Consider the following 23,209-nt stretch of genomic DNA (forward strand, 5'->3'; position numbering starts at 1 on the left):
TTTGTTTTGCATGGTGCGTGTCCCTCCCTCCTGCCTCTCCTCTCCTCTCCCTTGTCAGAGCTTCTTCCTACTTGCACCGCTGTATGGGATAGGGTCAGTAGGGGTTCCCCAAACGTCTCCATTAGGGCTGTGAATCTTTGGGTGTCCCACGATTCGATTCCGATTCTTGGGGTCACGATTCGATTCAACTCGATTCTCAATCCAAAAACGATTCAAAATGATTCTCGATTCAATACATAGGATTTCATCACAATCTACTCCAGTCTTGAACTGAAGTGACTACAGTAACTTGAAAATGACTGAAGACATGTTTACTGTGATTAGGGTAAGCTTACATTTCATATCACAGACACCATGTAGTCAAAACTCCTCCCCCACACACACACACACCCCTGATTGCAACCCCCTGATGGATTCATATTAAAAATCCAAAACCAAAATGGCCGATCTAAAAGATACCAGATGTGTCACGACGTGGTGTGTCGTCGTGACCTTGTAGATTGGCTATTTTTGGATAAGTTAGTTAGATAATAATGACCAGCTCAAAATAGGGTGAAAGAAAGTGTTTTAAATAAATAAAACACTGTGGAGCAGAGCTGTTGTAACTTCCACCAGCGAGGGACCGGGTGTGCACAGCCCTCTTGTTTTTTTTAACCCATTTTGACCTATGTTTCTATGTCAGTCGTTCTTCGATTTTTCAAAAATAGCAGATCTACAAGCTCGTAGCGCGCCACTCGGTGGCGCGCTATGAGCTTGTAGATCTGCTATTTTTCAATAGCTAAAGCATAACATAATGCTAACACCAAAAGGGGTTCCCGCCCAAAATGGGTTAAACCAGCTCAAAATAGGAACACCGTGGTTGAAAGTATAGATGAAGTGGCACAACAATCTTATAAATTGAATTTAAATCCAATTGGCCACCCTAGACGTCCCCCGGGGGGGCTGGCTGTGGCCCTAACTTTTAGAACAAAGTTGGAAGCCACACGTCGTCTATCACTGTGTGTGTGTGTGTGTGTGTGTGTGTGTGTGTGTGTGTGTGTGTGTGTGTGCGTGTCCTGTGGGTCCCCATGCATCCACGCCGTCCAGTGTCTTAACAGCTCTGTGATGTCATTCAAAGACGTGAATGTGAAAAATGTAGCTCAAACACAACAAAATACTCACATTTACCCTTTATTTGTCTAGAACCTGCCCTGTATTATATTGCCATGAAGATATGTTATCTTCACATCCATGTGGTTCACATTCAGTAATATAACTGAACACTGTTATTGTAGATACTGTACACGCAATGTGACCACGCTACAGTACACAGTAGAACTTTACTTCCCCAGTAAAAGTAGCATCTGAGATGCTACTTTGCCTTGCAAAGCTAAACAGAATCCAGGTCTGGTGAGTCACGGGCGTGTGCACGTAACGAGCACGCGCGCAAGCAACAAATTCACGGGACCGCGCTCACGTAAATTCGCTTGCATTGTCGCACCGAGACAACGCTCCGCGCAAAAACGCAGGTCTCGTTGAGAATGAACTATAGGCGCGTTTTATCGCTCCCCGTTTGCAAGGCCCTTTCAGTGTCATGTAATGTTACCTCAGAATTGTACTGAGAACAGTACTTGGGTAAATGTACTGTATTTAGTTACTTTCCACCACTGGCTAGCTAAATAGAAAGGAATTTAAAGCTAATATCCTGAATCCTGAATATCCTTATTAACCGTTTCCGTCCGTAGGACGTCGCCACACGTCCTAGGGGTCCCAATCGACGCGTACATACGTCGTCCTCAGACGTCCTAGCGCATCCTCAATGATACGGGGCGAGATAAGAATATTCTGATTTTTTCCCTTTTTTTATTTGGCAATAATTGTTAGCTTACCATTGACTTAGCTGTTAGCGCGGCGGAAAGAATGACTCATCTCTCCTAATCCAGGGCGCTCTCCGTGGTTTTGAACGGATCGATATACTGGCGCTTCATTTCTGCTCCTCATCCATCTCTCCCGCAAAATATGAACGCTTTTTGGATCATATATCGTATAAATTAAAACGATCGCAATGTAAGCTAGCTATGTAAAGTAAACTTTTTTTAGTGGATTGTTTCCGGGTCGTGGGTTTCCATGTCTTTCCGGCACCCCAGAGCTCCTATTTTGAAGGACTTCCGGCACTGATTGTGTTAAGGGACAAAGTCCGGGACAAACATGCTTTCTCCAGTTAACATCATCAAAAAGAAAATGGTGAATAACAATAACGTCAGCCTCCGATGCCCTCACCCATACAGTGTTCTGCCAACCTGCTTCTAAAGCATTCTTCCATATTAAGACATAGTTGTGTAACTTCATGGTCCGTGTCTGTCTCAGCAACGCCACTCCACTCTCTGTCCTTTCATCATCCTCCATGTTTAACACTGCATAACGACAGGTTGCGTGTCCACTCTCTCTACGCCCTCCAGTCCACAGAAGACATCAAGGACGGTACCCCAACAGTCTCATAGTGGCGATCGTATAGCGGCGGCTGGCACAGATTATGGCTTGTGCCAAGTGTGCATGTGCATTCACAGCTAGGGGCCCTGAGCTAATGGAGGCTAATTGGATTCAAATTGTCCTAAAGGTCACGCTTCCAACAAGCTATATGAAGTGAGCGGATTGGACTTTCCGTTCCAGAGATAATGGCCAAAACATCTTGAAAAACTGCCTATTTTCGATTGAGTTTTGGGGGCCTTTGCGATTTTGTGCACAGGGCCTATTTTCACTTGAATCCGTCCATGAGTAAAATGAAACCAAATGGAGCCGGGAGGATCCATTTGGTTTAATTTTACGCTCTCAAGAGTTAAAGATCTACATGGGTCCATTTGGTTACCGACTCTCCATTTATCTGGGGACCACCTGGAACCTCAAACCACTGGTTAAAATCATTCCAGTGTGACAAGTACCAGTGTATATAAAAGTACAAAAGTGCAACATTTGCCCGATTCAGACTTTACTAAACTGCTTTAGTAAATAAAGGATCTGTTTTGGAATTAAAAGACTTTCGGCTGATACAACATAATATGTGACCGGGTCTGGCAAATAGGCCCTCATCTCGACCAGAGTCATTTTTCAGTTTTTTACAGATTATTAAAGTACAGAATGTAAGCTTTCATATGATGTATCATTCAATGAAATTGGAAAATATTTGAAGGAGATATGACCATTTTAAAATGATTGTGCCGTTAAAATCAAGTTTATTTTAGATTTTCTGCCTTTTCATTATAGGCGAGATGAGGACCATTTTGCTAGACCTGGTCACATATGGAAAAGGCAGCATCTGAACCGGCATCACATGGTGGTGCTCTGTGTTTTTGCTGTTATTTTTTTATTCTAAAAATAAAATAATTCCATGTCGTTAATGGAATATGGCGAGGAGGAGGTTGTGGCAGGTCACCGAATGCGGGTCACCATACCTATACAGGCCCAGGTCCAGATCACTCTGACCTCAGGATGGAATGGGCGGGCGGGCAGCGGCTATTCACGTATTGTTCCTTCCCAACAAATAATAGTTTGTTTATACACTTGGAGCTTTTTTTTCAAAGGCAGCATTTACTCCTAGTGAAAACATGTCTATACGTCTGAACAAGCAAAGGAACAATACAGCTGAGGACGAGCACACACACACACACACACACACACACACACACACACACACACACACACACACACACACACACACACACACACACACACACACACACACACACACACATTGCGCAGGAAATGGAATGGAAGGTCACCTGAAAGAGGAAGTGTGTCATTTCTTTTTTTTTTTTTTTTTTTTGTAAAGTTGAGCAGATCTGCAGCAGGAAGGGCACGTTTCTGTGAGAGGAAGTGCTGAAACGGCTCTAAAAAAAAGATAGAGATAAAAGTAAAACGTGTCGTGGCAAAAATTAGACTCATTGTTTTTGACTGGTTGCTTAAAAAAATACTTTTGAACTTACTGTCTGTAATACTTCACTGAAGTGAAGGACAAACTAATGTTTCGAGTTTGTATAACAGGGAAAACAATATTACAAAAACCATAAAGGCTGTGTGTGTGTGTGTGTGTGTGTGTGTGTGTGTGTGTGTGTGTGTGTGTGTGTGTGTGTGTGTGTGTGTGTGTGTGTGTGTGTGTGTGTGTGTGTGTGTGTGTGTGTGTGTGTGTGTGTGTGTGTGTGTGTGTGTGTGTGTGCGTGCGCGCGCGCACGCGCGCGCGCGCGCGTGCGTGCGTGCGTGCGTGCGTGCGTGCGTGCGGCGTGCGTGCGTGCGTGCGTGCGTGCGTGCGTGCGTGCGTGCGTGCGTGCGCGTGCGCGTGCAGTGACAACAGTGACACTTGGCGGTCAACAAACGCTATTTCCGTACTCAGACAGACATACAGACGGTACTCGAACATACGGACACACATTTCTGTCTATAGGAGTGGCTAGCACCACTCAAAAAAAATAAAAGAGAGAGAGAGAGAGAGAGAGAGAGAGAGAGCATAAGTAAAATGAGAGAAAGAAATAAGAGGATATGTTTGTCTTGCTTAGACCCATTGCAGCCATATTGCCATCATGTCATTCATCACTCAGGCGAAGGAAAAGATAGCTCGTTTAAATTCCTTTGCACTTCTTTTCACATCCCATACAGTTACCTACCTTATAGTATCTATATTATTATGTTTCGTCATGTATATAAATGTTGTTTTGAGTTTGATTATTACTGTTCTGTGGTGTTTGTCGTCGTTGTTCTCTCTATGGATTAAATGAACTTTATTACACAGTAGACAAACGGATGTAACAGGAAACCTAGATGCTCGTATGAAGTAAAATGCAGGTTTTAGGAGAACTAACCTTTGTGGCCGCTTGCCTTTCTATGGCAATAGCATTCAACAGGATGAAGAGCCAGAGGGTCTAACCACACCTATCTGTCTGACGAACTGGCCTATATTTCTCTGCCCATGTTATGATTCATGTAAAAACAGTTCTACACAAACGTTTTCCGCTCTACCTAAAATCGGTCGATTGTCATAGAAATTAATGTGGAGAAAAAAAAACAAGATTTGAATTGATGTCATGAATTTATGGATTTTTATTTATTTTGTATTTTTTTTAGATTGCATCATCCTGTCCTTACCTCCTTGTACGTACTGTATGTCGTCAGATTCCAATCTGGATACGAAACGTAGTTTTGAGGCGTCTAAATGTCGAGTGGCAGGGCAGAGGATGAGAGAGTGATTCAGAATAGATCATTCATTACAAGCTAGTTTGTCAACAGTCCTCACGCATGCAATGCTTTATGTTTCCCTCAAGACTTCACATCTTGCAAAACAGGACTTGTCAGCATAACGCGTTTGAGGCTAAACCACCTAAATCCTATATAATGTGCTTACTTGTGAGTTGTAGATCGGCCATTTGCTGAATGTTCACGTATTATGACGTGCCCAGAATTGGAATATAGGATTATAGGATTCAATGTGGTTAAAGACCATTCCCTTAAAGACCATTCCATTAAGTCTTTGTATGTTGAAAACACAACTTGTCAGCAAAGATCGTTTGTAGCTTGAAGAGCGTTACGAGGAAGGACAGTTTGTTCATTGGGCCAACATCCTGGCTGCTAGATATGTTACTCATTTTACGTCATATATGCGTTATTTTTTTCAAAAGTACAGCTTGCTGACAGACAATAAGGGGCATAGCTCTGGTGACGTTAAAACTCAAAGTGTGCTTTTCTTTTGGTTTCTTACTGGAGGCGGATCACATTGTTAGTTAGTGTGGTATGAGATGATTTTTTTATTAGTAAAAAAAATCATATATAATATATATTGGTTCCATCCTACGGTACCACTAAAGTGCACTGTACCATATTATTAAGGACCAGGGGGACCTGTGCCAATGCAGTTCAGTGCAGCCCGTTTGGGGCTTTCACTCTGGCACTGTGTGTGTGTGTGTGTGTGTGTGTGTGTGTGTGTGTGTGTGTGTGTGTGTGTGTGTGTGTGTGTGTGTGTGTGTGTGTGTGTGTGTGTGTGTGTGTGTGTGTGTGTGTGTGTCTGACTGACTGACTGACTGTGTGTGGCTGTGTGTGCGCGCCTGGGGCGGGGGGGGGGGGGGGGGGGGCGTTGGAGAGAGAGAGAGAGAGAGAGAGAGAGAGAGAGAGAGAGAGCGTGTAATGGGGATGTACAAAGGTGTAACAATAGAAGCATTTACTGTAAGACAGCACTGGTTGGTTTTGTTCTGAGCCAGTGGTTCTCAACCTGTGGGTCGTGACCCCCCATGGGGGTCCCCACCTGATTTTGGCAGGGTCCCCAGATGACAGTGAAGTGCCAATTTAAGGACTTTTAAGATCTTTTCGATCCCTCAAAAGGAAACCATTAATGCATCAAAATAGTCACCAACGATGATATCAAAACTGTCAAAGGGTAGCTATACTGCTCACAAAAACATGCAGTAATCCTGGCCTCTAAACTACCTCCCCCTAGGAACTGGTTGGAATAACGTGTTCCTTCCACGCGTTATGTCCAACCAAGGAAACTTGGACTCGCCGTTACTTTGAAGGCAGCATGAGGTCAGTCCGTTGCTCTCCCCAGGTTGGCAGAGGGAGTGTATAGAGCCCAGGATTACATTAGATAATTGACACTGGGTGAAAAAGATGGGTTACAAGATCGTGCGATAAAAATAGCCGATCTACAAGCTATAGATCTGCTTTTTTTCCACGATATTTATCTGTGGAACAGTCAAACTAAGGGCTAAGTGCGTTCGGAAATACTGCACCTGGACCACACTCGCCTATTAGTTTGCATTGCACAGTGCGCTCTATTTCTGAACGCGCCCCAAATGTAATACTGCAACAGGGTGGGGGTTGAGAACCACTGATACAGTGCAGAGTGATGGAGCTGTGTGTGTGTGTGTGTGTGTGTTCTCTCTGATGACCATTGCAGCAGCCGTCTCCTCGTTCACTCATTTATCACAAAGAGCTCATGAAGAGGACTCTCGGGCGACCTACGTATGCTTTCGAGGCCAGGCAATATGTTGTAAGTGTGTGTGTGATGATGGATGGATGGAGGGATGTGTGCGGGCGTTCGTGTGTGTGTGTGTGTGTGTGAGTGTGTGTGCGTGTGTGCATGGGTGTGCATCTGTTAGCGCTGCAACTATTGATAATTTGGTTTTCTGCTTTTTCGATGAATCGACTAATCTTGATAATTTATTTCATGTTTTATGTATCAACGAATCCGCATGAAAATCCTAAAAAGGTTGTCTTGTGACAAAATTGGTTGACATTATTAATTTCGAGTCCAATTAGCTGTTGCACTCTAGCATATATGTCCACGTGTGTGTGTGTGTGTGTGTGTGTGCGTGTGCGTACGTGCGTCCGATCGACCGAGCGAAGATGAAAAGCCTATGTGTGATTGGTTGGTTAAGGCCATGTGCAGCACAGACACTAGACTCATTAATGATAATACTAGTAGAGAGACTGACAAAACAATTTATCTTTTGATACGCTTGTGTCTCTCTCTCTCGGTCCCCCCCCCCCATCCATTTCTTTCTGGCCGGGCCAGGGGAATCACTGAGAGCTTTTTATATTCTCTCCCCACAAAGGAGGCTAGTGTCTGTGACTGTGCTCCGCGCCGCGTCACATGGCCGTGACACATGCAGCAAGCAGTCAAATGATCAGAGGGAGAGACGATGACATCATCATCCGCCATCACCACACATACATACATGTCCAGGGACGCGTGCAGAGAGTGTTAGAGAGAGGCAGGGGCTGACATCCCGTAAGAGGGGGCACTTTTGGTGAAAATAGCAGATCTACAAGCTCACAACGCGTCGCACTGCGACGCGTTGAGAGCTTGTAGATCAGCTATTTTCGGGGGGGGGGGGGGGGGGGGGGGGAGTTGTTTTACAGACGGGGTAAAAGGGCAGGGGGATGAAGCCCCCTTTGATGTCTTATGTGTGCACGTCCCTGTACATGTCAGCTCCGCGGCTTATATCGCCCTCTCCCTCCGCGTTTCGTCTCCCCGAAACCAACCTGCTGCCTGGACGACGCTCTCTGCTGCTGAGCTGCTGGGGGGGGTGGGGGGGGCAATTCACAAAGTGTCACAAGCACCCCCCGGGGGACCTGGTGGTTGGGACCGCACGCGGAAAATCCATTTAACTCCTGACACTTGATTCACACCAGCAGCCTGCAGCGATTCATTTCTAATCGCACTATTCCAAAAAAAATGTGGCAGCCTCCAAAAAAAGAAAAGGTTAGAAGAGAAAGCAATGACGTCTTTTATGTTGCCATTACCCTCTAAACAAACATTAAAGTCAATAGACTTGGCTGGCACAAATTACAGGCAGCGCCCCTCAAAAAGAGCCAGTGCCAGGGACGTTGTGCACGCATAAAGCAGCATGAGGCAGCCTCGTAAATGAGCCGAGTGGCGATCCAAGAGAGAGAGAGAGAGCTGTGCCGCTCCATGCAGCTCATCAAGCCCAGCACAGCCACAGCCACGGTGTGCCCTCCGCCCGGCAGCCGAGCACACAGACAGGGGAAAGATACAAGGACAGTACACTGCATGCCTGTCTCTGGCATATAGCAACTAGTCGACTAGTTTACTAGTCGACTAGTAAATCCACTAGTCGACCTTGTTGGTACTAGTTGACTAGTTGATAAGAAAGAAGGAATTATTATTATTTTTTCCCGATTTTGTAGGCCTCAAGATCAGGTAGATTATAGTTATAGTCACCATGTACACCGTTTTTCAATGTACAAATATTTATTTCAAAAAAAAAGAAAGAAATGTATTTATTTATTTATTTTATTTTTTACATAATAGGTAGTTAAACAACTAGTCGACTAGTAAACTAGGCAACTAGTCAACTAGTAAAAATGACTAGAAGTGAATGCCCTAGCATATACATCAGGGGTATAGGCAACCGTATAGGCAACCGTATAGGCACGGGGAGGCATGGTGCTGTAGGTGCGAGTGGTTTTCTTTTCAAATTTAAATATTCAAAACAAGCTTACCGTAGTAGAATTAAGGCCACTCACATCTACAAATTACACCCTGCACATGATTCTACATTCATTCAAACTGATAATTCTGATTGGTTTATTGCTCTGACTGGGTTATTGAGTCTAGTGATCGTACAGTACAGTACAGTACAGTACGGTACGGTACGGTACGGTACGGTACGGTGCGGTGCGGTGCGGTACAGTACAGTACAGTACAGTACAGTACAGTACAGTACAGTACAGTACAGTACAGTACAGTACAGTACAGTACAGTACAGAAGAAAGACAATAAAGGTTGATGTATATCTTATGGGCATATCAATTGGAAATATTAGATGTTGATGTGGTGTCATAATTAAACTTAAATGTTTATGGCACACTGACTGACTGTCAAACAATGAAACAAATGAAAACATGAGACTTCATGTGTGTCAAGAAGGTTACCGGCCCCTGCCATACATTGTAGGTAAGGAAACAGGCCATGCGGTTGCTCAATCTTTAACTAAATCCAAATGGTGTAAAACTTTGTTATCATTCTCTCTTCACTTCCATCGAGCCGTCTGTTTCTGTCTATCTCAAGAGGTGTGAGGTGTGTATGCCTATATATATATATATATATATATATATATATATAGTACACACATTCTTCAGGCAACAGCAATCTCTGCTCTTCCGCTTTGTCTCGACCAGTCGCTGCATGGCGACTGGTCGCAAAAAACAAAACACAACTAGCAGTCAAAAAACCAAGCTAAATGGACAACACCCCTCCACATTCTGTTGTTGACAATAGCGATTATATCATCTGTAATGTATTACAAATTGTTAATGCAACAATCCTTTAATATACAACTAAAAGTATATATAAGTTGGGTCCAGTCTGTGAGCTGGTGTTAGCTGAGCTCTTCTAGTTTGTCAGTATCAGCCTGGCTGCAGTGATAACTAATGCATGTTGTGCCTTGGTGCAGCCGGCAACATGAACGTTCCTCAACTTTGTTTCTCTGCTTATTGCTGCGGCTCCGCCTCTTGCTGCGCTGGGAGACTGGTTGCCCTTCTCCACAGACCACCAGACCCTGGTTTGACCCTCATGACGTGAGCCAAATGCCGCTGCTGGTGTGAATTCAGCGTAGGAATATATAGGATTTTTAACGGTGCCTGTAGCATTATATGTGGAACTACTCTGCGCGGTTCCCCAGTCCTCCTCCTCTTGACTGGCAGGCCAGTTGGTAACATCAGGAGGGGCGCTTGTAATACTTTGAATGTTTGGTTTAGCTCTCAATACAGAATTCACCCCTCCAGGGCTTTCTGTGTGCGCTGGTGTCCCATACATAGTCCTGTGATCTGTCTATAGCTGTATATCTCTGTCTGTCTGGGAGATCATAAAAGATTTACACAAGAGTCCAAATAAGATGAACGCCATCAATGCCAGGGGGTGGAGGTATGTTCTAAATTGAACTGAAGTCAGTCATTGCACTGAGACATCATGGGCTCATTAGAAGATAATTGCCGTGTGAGATTCCCAGTAGAGACGAGCATGACGTAACCGAGAGTGAGACACGCCGTTCTTCTTGGTTCTTGGAACCATTTTGAGCTTGGATTCATTATTCGTGGTATGACAGTGTCGCATCACAGCATAGCCGGATATAGCCGACCTATAAGCTCACAGTGCACTGCAGATCATGGACGCAGCGCGTTGTGAGCTCTTATAGGCCTGCTGTTTTCAGCACGTGACACCCGTCGTATAGGACGGAGCATTGATGTGAGCATTAGGAACGTCTGAATTGCCCTTCGGGGAAACGCTGAGAGAACATCTTAAAGAGTTTGAGGTGGGGTTAGAGAGGGGTTGGAAGGGGCCACGGGAAGGCAGCCTAATAGTTTACCATTTCAGATGGATGAATCGATTAGTGGACCAAAGTGAATAGAGCTCCTGAGTGCGCTAGCCTGTAAAACCTCTAAATGGATCTCTCTAACATCATCTGCTTATCAGCAGTGAATGGTCCTATATAACTCCTGCTCTGCTTTTTTTGTGTTTCAAAGAAAAACATATGGCATCCTAACAGACTGTATCATTGACATATTAAAATCAAACTCGTTAACAATTTATTTGGTCTGCGGCCTAATTTTCCATGATTTGCTTTTATTTAATGAGCAGTCATTTTCTGCTTCTTTGCAACTTTTGGTTTTCAATTTGCGGAAGCACATCAAGGACTGTGACATGTCACAGCTCTGTATACAGTACGGGTGACAATGTTGTCGAGGTAAGTCACAGGTTTTGAACGCAGAGCAGCTTCTCTTCCAGACTACATTGTATTACTTAATAGTTCCTACAGAAGCATCTCTCTGCCCACTGTGAAACATACTGTACTTATAGTGCCCTCTAGTGTCTTCTGCGTGCCACAACAACAACACAGAGGATCAGGGAGAAGCAATGGGGTACCTCCATCCCTGTCTGTCACACAATGCTCACTCACCTCTGTCCCTCGATCTCTACTTCATCCACCTGTCATATCTGTTGTCTCCTATTCTGCCTTCAATGCTTGAGCACTAGACTAGCGGGTTGGACTTTTGGCCAACTCGCCATTTCTCATTCATTCAACCCATTCTAGCTGAAATGGTAAACTTCACCAAATGAGAAAAGAGTGGCGGGGGTTTATTGTGGCTATTGGTTAAATGTAGCCATTCTTTGACTATTTTTTATTATATTGTTAACCGCAATTATGCACTGGTTTGTGCCCAGATTTTGAACAACCTGGTTTCAAACGTTTTGAGTAAAAAAATGTTCACTTAAAACTAAAAGGATTTGCACAAAGTGGTTAAAATGAAAAAAAATGACTCCACGTCTCACATACCGCAGTCTGTCCTCTTTTCATCAAATGGTGAAGTTTGCCAAAGGAAATAGTTGTTGAATTCAGTTGATATAACGAATATCCCATGTCTATGTCTATTATTGTATGTGTGCCGTAAAATGACCAAGTTATGCTTCCTTTACATTTGTGATGATGACGTATGTGTCTCTTTGTCTCTCCTTCCTGCCCCGCGCCATTTCTCTCTACTGTCCCCCCCGTCCCCAAAACACACATGAAGCTTTCTCTCAAGCTGGTAAGCATGACCGTTTAACCGCACGATTGAAGCGGCATGACGTTCGCATGCATGTCACGTCCCTCGCTCCCAGTTAACACATGGTTCATAACGTTGTTTTTTGTGTGTGTGGCTTTTCACACTTTTCCCCCCCAATTATGTTATTCATTTATTCTCCTGTTTTGCCGTAAGGATGGATTTCAGACCCATGTTGTTGTTGTTGTTGTTGCTGTTGTTTTCATATATGTTATTTTATTTTACGTGTGTGTTTCTGTGTTGTGGTGTTGTCTTGTCGTCTCTCCCCCCCCCAACCCAACTGTTGTGGTCTCTAAATGCAGATCACACTCAATTCCCACGTCCGGAATCTCATTGAGGTGATCAGAGTTATTCTATGTCATATCTGTCCGTCTCTTCTTCTTCTCCTCGCTGTCTACGTAGTAGCAGTTATTTCTTCTTCTTTTCATTATCTCTGTGTTGTTCTGATCGACTTTAAATCGAGCGTTAAATGTGCTGTGAATCGTCCTGTATTCGGTGATCACTAATGTTCTTTCAAAGTGCATGCTGAAATCTGTAGATAATGAGGTTTTAATACCGTATCTGTAGTACTAGTGTTTCTTCTTTCAGTGACACCGATGAATATGTCAAATAAAATCAGTCTAAACCTGCTAATGACGATAAGCCTGCAAGGAACAGATAGAAAATGAAAATTATTCATATTTTTTTCCATAATAGACTACCGTAGTCATATCAATCATTTGCATTCATTACCAAGTTAGCTATAATGAAAAGAATAAGTTGACCATACTCGCCAGTAGTTTTAGTTCAAGGGATTGTGACATTAAAAAAAAGTTTTTTGTAAAAAACATTTTTTAGGTTTTCTGAGCTCAATTGCACCCAAAAACCCTGAACTTTTAACATTCAGTAGTTTTTCTGTGGTCTGGGGTTTTCTGACTCTCTGATTTTCCTGCTGACTGTGATGTCACAGTCGGCAAATCCCATATATGACATAGGAATCTGCCAGCAGATGTCACTGTTTTCACTGTTTTGCCTGTTTTTTCATTGCAGCTCAAAAGGCTTCACATACACAGAAAAAATCCCACACCACAGAAAATCCACTGAATGTTCAAAGTTCAGGGTTTTTTGGGGGGGTGTAATTGAGGTCATGAAACATAAAAGAAAAACGAAAAATAAATGAAAATTAATGTCATGAAACCTTTAAAGGATTTTCAACCTATCTTCATATCTCACTAATGTCCTCACTATGAGAACATTTCTGTCTACTCACTCTGTGTCTCAGTGAGAGGCTGTGGACAGTTCAGAAACCTGCCTACAGTGACATCATCGGTAGGCAGGCACATTGAAACTAGTATAAAGTATTTATATTATTGTTGTTGTGAGTACAGTGACTTCTTTGTCAGCATGCTACACAGTAAACTTTCCAGGAAGATAAAGTTGTAGTTTGCAGTTTGCATTAGCTTGGAATCCCCATCGATGATGTCACTGGTAGGTAGGCATATGTTTCTGAACCTTGAACAGTCCACAGTAGGGTTGTCCCGATCCGATCACGTGATCGTAAATCGGGATCGATCACATCATTTTGAAAAGATCGGAATCAGATCGGAAAACGTGATCAGGACATCCCTAGTCCCAATTATATATTATAGATATTATACACCGCAGGGACAACGCTAAAACCGTCTTGACCCTTTGGTGTGGTCAGGGCTTTAGACTGGATATTGTCTGTGATTTTGGATATTGTACTATTGTGATATGGCATAATATCGGATCGGGAAAAATCGGTATCTGCAGATACTCAAAATCAAAATGATCAGAATCTGATCGGGAGCAACAACAAAAAAATGTGATCGGACAATCCCTAATTCACAGCCCACCGCAAAGCGAGTAGACAGAAATGCTGCCATCTTTCGATGAGAGGACCGATTTATGAAGATAAGGTTGAAAACAGCTGAAGTGCTCCTTTATTTAACTCATTATTGATCAGTCTGATGATGTAAAAAATGAAATACGTAACGTTTTTACATAATGCCATTTGTGACGTATAATAATCAGTGTCTGATATGGTGTCACCATGTATCTATCGTTATCACGTAGCATGTCATTGCGACAGTAAGTGAGCATGTGTCACTCACTGCATGACGAGTGATGAGCTATCTGTTTTACGTTGCATGAAGTGATGCATGCTGGGACACGGTGAACGGGGTAAGGTCACCATGGTTACCTGTATCTGACTCCTGACCTCAAGGGCTCTATTTTCGTTCCATGCTAAACCCCTAATCCATAAACCTACTTTGCCTTTTTTTTTTTCTTTCTTTTTACTATTTTGAAAAAAACATTTTTGAATAGTTAAAATAGCCAATCTACATCGACAAGTTGTGAGCTTGTACATTGGCTATTTTAACTATTCAAAAATGTTTTTCAAAATAGTAGTAAAAACGGTAAAAGTAGTTTAGCGTGGACGAAAATAGAGCCCCGAGTCTATAGAATCTAAAGCTGTGGTTCCCAAACTGTGGGTCGAGGCCTTAGAGTACAGTATATATTAAGAGAGACGTCACCGGATTTCTCCTCCCATCCACTTGCATTGAGTTGCTCAAAAGCGCATGAGGGCGATTTCACTCCTCCTTCCGGTTAGGAACAGGGTGCATTCCGGGATGGCATTGGGCCAAATCGTGAACGCGCTGGGCCGTTGACTATCATTGCGCCGTTTGCACGCGTTCACGTATGAAACATAGCGTTCACGTGTCATTGCCCCCAATAACATGAACGTGCGCAATGATAGACAACGGCCCAGCGCTGGCTGGCTGGCTGGCTGCAATACCAACTTCGGCCACTATGTCCATTTTGCCTCAGGGTTTCCTCTCGGTGACGTCTCTATTATATTTATACTCCAAGGTCGAGGCACACTGGTGTGACAAGTCCTGGTGTGCCAGCCACACATTATTATTATTACTACTATTATTATTATTACAGTTTATTATATCGTTGCTGTCGGGCAGACACCCAAAATAATTTAAAGTTCTTTTCGTAAATGAACTTGATCATACTACAGCATCAAAAGTAGCAGATCCATAAGCCAAGTGCGAAACGTGGCATCACGAAGCAACATGTTCTGAGCTTGTCGATCTGCTATCTTAGCTATTTTTTGGACATATGGGGCCCTATCTTGCGCCACCCCTTACCCCTTATCCCTAAACGTATTTGCCGTTTTTTACTATTTTGAGAAACATTTTCAAATTTCAAACTAGCCAATCTACATCGACACGTTGTGAGCTTGTAGATTGGCTATTTGAAGTAAGTAAGGAAGGAAGGGCATGGCGCAAGATATAGCCCATGATGTTTCCAATCCACCCGACAGAAACGATATCCAAATATATTTTAGCCACCCTATTTTGGGCATGTCAATATAGGCACCCCAAAATTGCCAATTTACAAACTCACAACATGTCATAATGGGATGTTTTGGGAGCTTAATTGTAGATTGGGCATTTCGCTATTTTAGAAAAGTTTAACTTTTTGTTTGATTGATTGATTGTTTGATTGATTGATGAGATTGATAACACGGGTTAGAGAGAGGCTACCACAGTTTGAAAACCACTGACCTGATCCGCAGTACAGCATATTGTTTGATTTCACTGTCAAATGAATCGTGGTGTCCTAACCTATCCAGTCCAAGCACTATACAGAGCTGTTTCAGAGCCAGTGTTAATTAAACTCATGTAACATTTTCTTCACTAATACTACTAGTGCAGTACGTCACAATAAATACATGTAACAGTTTAATTCCATGATAGCCTTTCAGGGGTTTTCAGTCAGAAATCCCAACAACCACCGTCTGACTCTCTGACATACTTCAAAAGTATATTGTAAACCACAGGGTACGGGGGTTTGGTATCTCAACAAAGATTTGGAGAGAGATCTGAGCAGTATGACTCATCATTTTAAGATGGATGGTTTCTCGTCAGGAAATATAATAGGCCCACGCTAGGCGTGCCAAGACCACTCGCACTCAGACAAGCTTCATTTTTGAAGCAGGCACAGTCATCCTGTTAGAAAACGGTTGGACAGCGAATACTGTATCCATTAACCATAATTGGAATACTGCATAACAGGATGTATGCAATAGTTTGTCTATACATTTACAGAGAGTGCTGGTCCAGGCTTGGGGCTGAATAGGTTAGCAATCTCAACATACAGTAAACATATACGAGCCTCAGTACGTGTGTGTGTGTGTTTGTGTGTTAGAGATGTGCTGCCCTATACCCTTCAGTGTACACTGAGATATGCACACACACACACACACACACACACACACACACACACACACACACACACACACACACACACACACACACACACAGAATACAAATCATTTAATAATGATTTGCCGAGTTTCACTGCCTCAACCCAATAGCGTCCGCCTATTCTAGGGCAGAAACACAGCCAATCTACAACTTCATAATGCATCGTTGTGAGCTTGCAGATTAGCTGTTGTCTGTAATGATATGTTATGGAGCAATAGTAGGAGTTGGCCTGGTACAGAGCCCTGGTGGACTCCAGTCAGTAAGGTACAGAGAGTTGAAGTGGTAAAAGAGTCGGGGAAATAGTGCACCTAAATTACACCACACTTCTACACGACATGTAGAACTTAATTTGTTCGCGGTTTCCTGATATCAGATTATTTTCTTTCTTTCTTTCTTTCTTTCTTTCTTTCTTTCTTTCTTTCTTTCTTTCTTTCTTTCTTTCCTTGGTCTCCTCTCAGGGTTCTGGACCAGAGGACTTCAGTCACCTGCCTCCAGAGCAGAGGAGGAAGAAGCTGCAGAGCAAGATAGATGAGCTGAACAAAGACATCCATAAGGAGACGGATGCCAGGTAAGATACCAGTACCACACTACCATCACATGACATGGTGTTGGACCTATAGAGATATATCCGTAAGGAGACGGATGCCAGGTAAGATACCAGTACCACACTACCATCACATGACATGGTGTTGGACCTATAGAGATATATCCGTAAGGAGACGGATGCCAGGTAAGATACCAGTACCACACTACCATCACATGACATGGTGTTGGACCTATAGAGATATATCCGTAAGGGTTGGATGCCAGGTAAGATACCAGTACCACACTACCATCACATGACATGGTGTTGGACCTATAGAGATATATCCGTAAGGAGACGGATGCCAGGTAAGATACCAGTACCACACTACCATCACATGACATGGTGTTGGACCTATAGAGATATATCCGTAAGGAGACGGATGCCAGGTAAGATACCAGTACCACACTACCATCACATGACATGGTGTTGGACCTATAGAGATATATCCGTAAGGAGACGGATGCCAGGTAAGATACCAGTACCACACTACCATCACATGACATGGTGTTGGACCTATAGAGATATATCCGTAAGGAGACGGATGCCAGGTAAGATACCAGTACCACACTACCATCACATGACATGGTGTTGGACCTATAGAGATATATCCGTAAGGAGACGGATGCCAGGTAAGATACCAGTACCACACTACCATCACATGACATGGTGTTGGACCTATAGAGATATATCCGTAAGGAGACGGATGCCAGGTAAGATTGAGAAAAAACAAAAACAAATCACAGACTGACTAAACTTTTCAGTCGTGATATTTGTTTGTTTTTTTAATTGTTTTTGCTGGGTCCTTTCCCCCTCCTAGGGACGCCCTGGCCAAGATGAAAGACGTGTACGAGAAGAACCCCCAGATGGGAGACCCCGCCAGCGTGGACCCTCGGCTAGCGGAGGTCGGGCAGAACATCGAGAAGCTCCAGTTTGAAGTGCAGAAGTTTGAAGTGAGTATAACGTCACGTAACGTTGGCCCGCATCTGCATCTCATTTCTGCTGGATGTGTTTGTGTTGGCAGGGGGAGTCCTGTTTGGCTTATCGGAGACAGTAAATAATGAGGACTTCAAAACAGCCGTCTTCCTCTCTCTCTCTCTCTATACTCCAGGGAGTTCCAAGGCATCTGGCTGCCCTTCCTTATTAGGAGAACGCACACAGAACGCAGCGCATGTGCTGCGTTCTCCCTGTGAGCTGGGGCCAGCTGGGCTTTATAGGCAAAAAAAAACCTGCAGGGAAAGAGGCAGTGGTGTGACATAATGAAGTGCAAGTACTTTGTTATATATAGTGTGCAAGTCGTTTTTATTTTTGATCCAGCTTTCGGTGTACGTGCTAACACAAACATTGCGTAACACAAACATTGAAGACGTACATCATCATGTATGATGATGTACGATGATAAGAGCGCCCTCACTTCACACGGGTGTGATTTTTGTTTATTAGGATCTTTTTCTTTTTTGAGGGCCTCCTACAGTATATACAGCTTTGTCCCACTCACGTCTCATATTTGCCATTGACAATGAAAGGAGAAATTTGGTCAAATGTCCGCCAAATATGACGTAAATTTGTGGCAACACAAACATTAAATGCCATGGGACGAATACATCGGCAATCGTTGATCAGTCACTTCACATGGGTGTGATTTTTTTAACGTTCTGTTTATTACATTTTAGACGTTTTTAAGAGGCGCTAGCCCCTTCTATAAACAGCTTTTGTCCCCACACGTCTCAAGATTTGCCATTGACAATGAAAGGGGAATTCAGGTCAAATGTCCGCTATGTCAATTTACAATTTACAATTTAGGCATTTAGCAGACGCTCTTAATCCAGAGCGATTTACATTAAGCAATAACAAAAAGCATGGCATACATCACATGTATAAAAAGTAGTTATCATGAATCATGCGTAAACTAAGAACGTAACAGTGGAGTATCTATGTAAACTATACATACTATACTATATAATATATTATACATGTGTACTATAAAGTGCTATGACTACATAAAGTGCAATTCTAGAGCTGTCTACATAACAAGCTATAAGTCTGTTTAAAATACTATCTAAGTCTACATAATGTGCTATCTAAGGGGCCAAAATAATCACACCCGTGTGAACTGAGTGGTGTAAGGTCTTATATAGACTGATCAGCTGTGGTCTGACGTAATGTCTGACGTAATGAAATCACACCCGTGTGAACTGGGTGACCATAGCAACCATGCTCATTTTTTTGGTATTGACAGACACGTACACTAACAATGCCAGTTGTAGGAGTGGTTTACACCACTCAAAAACGAGCATGGTTGCTATGGTTAGTACGTGACATCACAGATATCACGTCAGAGTGAATCAATCTCTATATAATCAATCTTTATAGTTATTCCTCAACAGATGTTAGGCATAGTGGCAAAAGATCATATTGGAGATATTTCACTTTAGAAGACGATATGGAAAAATCAAAAGACCCTGAATTACATAGAAATACCTTAGGGACATGTAGAGGAATAGATACAAATACCTTATATCATTTGTTTGGGTTGAGAGTTAAAGCCGAATTGAAAAAGTGCTCAGTTGGTGTATGTATAGTTTGTGATAAATCAAAAGTTCGACTGCAGGATGAAGACTTCTCACTGTTGAGACTGAATTCATGCGGAGAGTACTTATGACACAGATGCTTTCCTGGTTCTAATGTACAGTAACTATAACAATACATGTGTAGTTGCACCACTCAGTTCACACAGGTGTGATTTTTATATAACAAATGCAGAGACAAGATGAGAAAGATAAAAAGAGTGTTTATCAGGATCTATTCTATACTTTACTTGTGTATTTTTTTTTTTTTCAACAATATATTTATTTTCCTTTTTACACACAAATGACAATACACATATACAAAAAACAACAATGAACAGTACAAGACAATTACTGATATAAAGAAAGCAAAACAACAATAACCAAAAACAACAAAACAAAACAAAAAACAACAACAACAACAGCACTACTCCTCTTCAGCTCCATCCATTAGATGTGACAAATTATTGTTCTTTATGTATCTCATAAAACGGCCCCACACCTCCTGAAACATTTCTTGTTTGTCCTTAAGAATGTATGCAATCTTTTCCAAAGGTAGACATAAAGACAATTCTCTGAACCACTGTGTAATACTTGGTTTGTCCGGCCTCTTCCAGGTCAATGCTATCACTCTCTTAGCTTGTAAAAGACATATATCTATAAACATTTGTTCATTACGCTTTATCTTGTGTCCCTCCGGATATAGACCGAGCAGGAAGAACTTTGGTTCTGGTACAATATTTATTGACAAAATCTTCTGTATTTCCTGCCCGACCTTCCCCCAAAACTCAATCAATTTTGGACAGGACCATAGACAGTGGAACAATGTGCCTCTATCTTCACCGCATCTGGTGCATACATCTGGAATATTACAATTATACTTATTAAGTTTAACTGGTGTAATGTACACTCTCATAAGCCAATTGTATTGTAGAAGTTTTAGACGAGTATTCCCAGTCTGGGATTGAGCTTGTGCACAAGCCGTACTCCATTGTTCCACTGTTAAATCCTCCTGAATATCTGTTCTCCAGGCATTAAGCCTATCTTCCGAGGATTCCGGAGAAAAGTCAACCAATAGGGCGTAGAAATCTGATATTAACCCCCTTCCGAATGGGTCATTAACCAAAGCTTTCTCCAGCACAGACATGGATGGGGCCAGCATGGATTGCCCCAGATTAGTTCTAATAAAGTCCCTCAGTTGCAGATATTTAAAGAAGTGTTTGCGAGGGATATCATATTTAATGACCAGTTCCTCAAACGAGAGCATACTCCCCCGACCCCTCTCAAATACATCCCTTAATTGACCTATTCCCCTATCAGCCCACAATTTAAACCCCCCATCAGCTCTACCTGGCACAAATTGATTATTACCCCATATTGGGCTGAAGCGAGAGAGACGTGGATGTTCTCCCAAAAATATATTAACCTCATGCCAGACTTTAATCATTGTTTTAACTATAGGATTGCTTGTAATTCTTTTTAGGTTTTTATAAGTATCTGAGTAAATATAAAGGGGGAGTGGTAACTTCAAGGAGCTTGTTTCCACATCTTTCCATGCCGGCGCCGCATCCGTTGTAAAGTAGAACATTAGTGTTCTCAATTGAGCTGCCCAAAAATACCACAGCAAGTTAGGACACTGTAATCCTCCCCTATCATAGGGTAGATAAAGTAAGGACAATCTAAGTCTAGGACGTCTATTGTTCCAAATAAAGTTGGTAAACAATTTCCTGGTTCTAGAAAAGAAGTTTGGTGGAGGTGACAAGGGTACGTTCTGAAACAAATACAATAGCTTGGGAAGTACATTCATTTTGAGTATATTAATTCTGCCGATCAAAGATATTGAAAGACTTGACCATCTATTAATTGAATTTTCGATTGTGGCTAAAATTGGGTTATAATTGGCATTCACAACCTCTTCCAACCTTGGCACGATTTGGATTCCCAAATAAGTAAAGGCATTTACTGGTCTGAAGTGACGAACATGACCGGGAGGGTTTGATCTTTCTTCCGAGTTCAGAAGCATAATGGATGACTTAGAGTTGTTTACTTTGTAGCCAGATATGCGACCATACGATGTTATTAGATCCAGAATAGCTGGGACAGATATCTCCAAATTTTTCAGGAATAATATTACATCATCAGCATATAAAGATATGCGGTGCTCTAGATTTTCTATATTAATACCTGTAATTAGTGTATGTTCCCTTACAGCAATTGCAAATGGTTCAATTGCGATCAAAAATAAGAGTGGTGATAAAGGGCATCCCTGTCTACAGCCTCTATGGATCCTAATCGGTCTAGATATATTATTGTTGGTTAGTATTTCTGCATATGGATCGTTATACAACAGTCTTACCCATTTACAAAAGTTCTCCCCCAAGCCAAATCGACCAAGAAGTTCAAATAGAAACGGCCACTCTACGCGGTCGAAAGCTTTTTCCCCATCGAGAGATAAAAAGGCTGTATCTGGCGCCCCCTCCTGGACATGCAATAAATCCAATACTCTCCTTACATTGTGAAAACCCTGGCGGGCCACCATGAACCCATTCTGGTCCTCATCTATAATTTCAGGTAGAATAAGTTCTAGTCTCTTTGCAAGTATTTTGCAAAGTATCTTAAGATCAGAATTTAAGAGGCTGATTGGACGCATATTTTCGCATCTATCATTTGATTTACCAGGTTTTGGCAAAAGTATAATGAGGGCTCCTCTCAAAGTGGGAGGCAATACTCCCTCTTCAAAAGATTCAGTATACATGTCCAAGAGGGGTCTCACCAATCTGCCCGCAAATCTTTTATAAATGTCTATCGGCAGACCATCAGGCCCTGCAGCTTTTCCAGACTTCATATTACTCATTGCCTCCAAAATCTCACCAATACTCACATCTGCCCCCAGCTTTTTACTGTCTTCCTCTCGAATTTTAGGAATATTAATTCCATCCAAAAAGGAACTCTCAACTACATCTTCTTGATTTGTCTCGGAGCTATATAATTTACCATAGTAATCTCTAAATGCCTCGCAAATTTGGATAGGGTCTTCTATCGTCTCCCCAACATCATTTTTTAACATGTTGATTGCTCTTTCAGTTTGCATTTGTTTAATGCGCCAGGCTAGAACCCTGCCAGACTTCTCACCCTGGTCAAAGATAGTTTGTTTGAGCTTTAACAAATTAGCTGCTGCTTTGGAAGCGGATATTTCATTATATTGTGCACGTAATAATAATATTTCCTGATGTAATTTAGGACAAGGCTTCTTAAAGTAAGAGCCTTCCATAGCTTTAATTTTTGATTCCAGTAATATAACTTTTTGTTTGTTTTTCTTTGTTTTGGAGCTCGTAAAATTTATAATCTGTCCCCTAATAAAAGCCTTAAATGCTTCCCACCTTATAGTTGCCGATGTTTCATCTCTATTTGTTCTTCCAAAAAAGTTATCAGCTCAGGGTCCTGGAGCCATCTCTGCTCAAACCTCCACTTAGGGGGGTCCCGCATCCGACCTGGGTCTACATAAATCAAACTATTAGGAGCATGATCTGAAATTAGGATACTATCATACACACAGTCCTTAACTCTATTTACAAGACTTGCAGAAACCAGAAATAAATCAATTCTACTGTACGTTTTGTATGTACTAGAGTAGCATGAGTATGCAGATACACCAGGGTTTCTATCTCTCCATATGTCTCTAAGATTTAAGTCTT

General features: G+C 42.3%; 1 protein-coding gene across 12 annotated transcripts in view; it reads left to right on the forward strand.

The window, feature by feature from the left end:
* Positions 1-23,209, forward strand: part of fnbp1b (formin binding protein 1b) — a gene marked incomplete at its 3' end in the record, with an annotated part of 128,583 nt that overhangs the window by 92,588 nt on the left and 12,786 nt on the right. For 8 of the 12 annotated variants that reach the window (XR_013791888.1, XR_013791889.1, XM_079524163.1 and 5 more), the window contains 3 exons: positions 12,052-12,066; positions 16,823-16,932; positions 17,768-17,900. Coding sequence is in view for 10 of the 12 variants with exons in the window: in XM_079524163.1 (XP_079380289.1) it covers positions 12,052-12,066; positions 16,823-16,932; positions 17,768-17,900 (258 nt within the window). Of the gene's footprint in view, positions 1-12,051; positions 12,067-12,383; positions 12,420-16,822; positions 16,933-17,767; positions 17,901-23,209 lie in introns of all 12 variants that reach the window. The other 4 variants (XM_079524170.1, XM_079524172.1, XM_079524165.1 and 1 more) reach the window with 2 other exon arrangements.

The sequence above is a fragment of the Electrona antarctica genome, assembly GCF_951216825.1.
Source record: "Electrona antarctica genome assembly, chromosome: 16".
Classification (NCBI taxonomy): domain Eukaryota; kingdom Metazoa; phylum Chordata; class Actinopteri; order Myctophiformes; family Myctophidae; genus Electrona; species Electrona antarctica.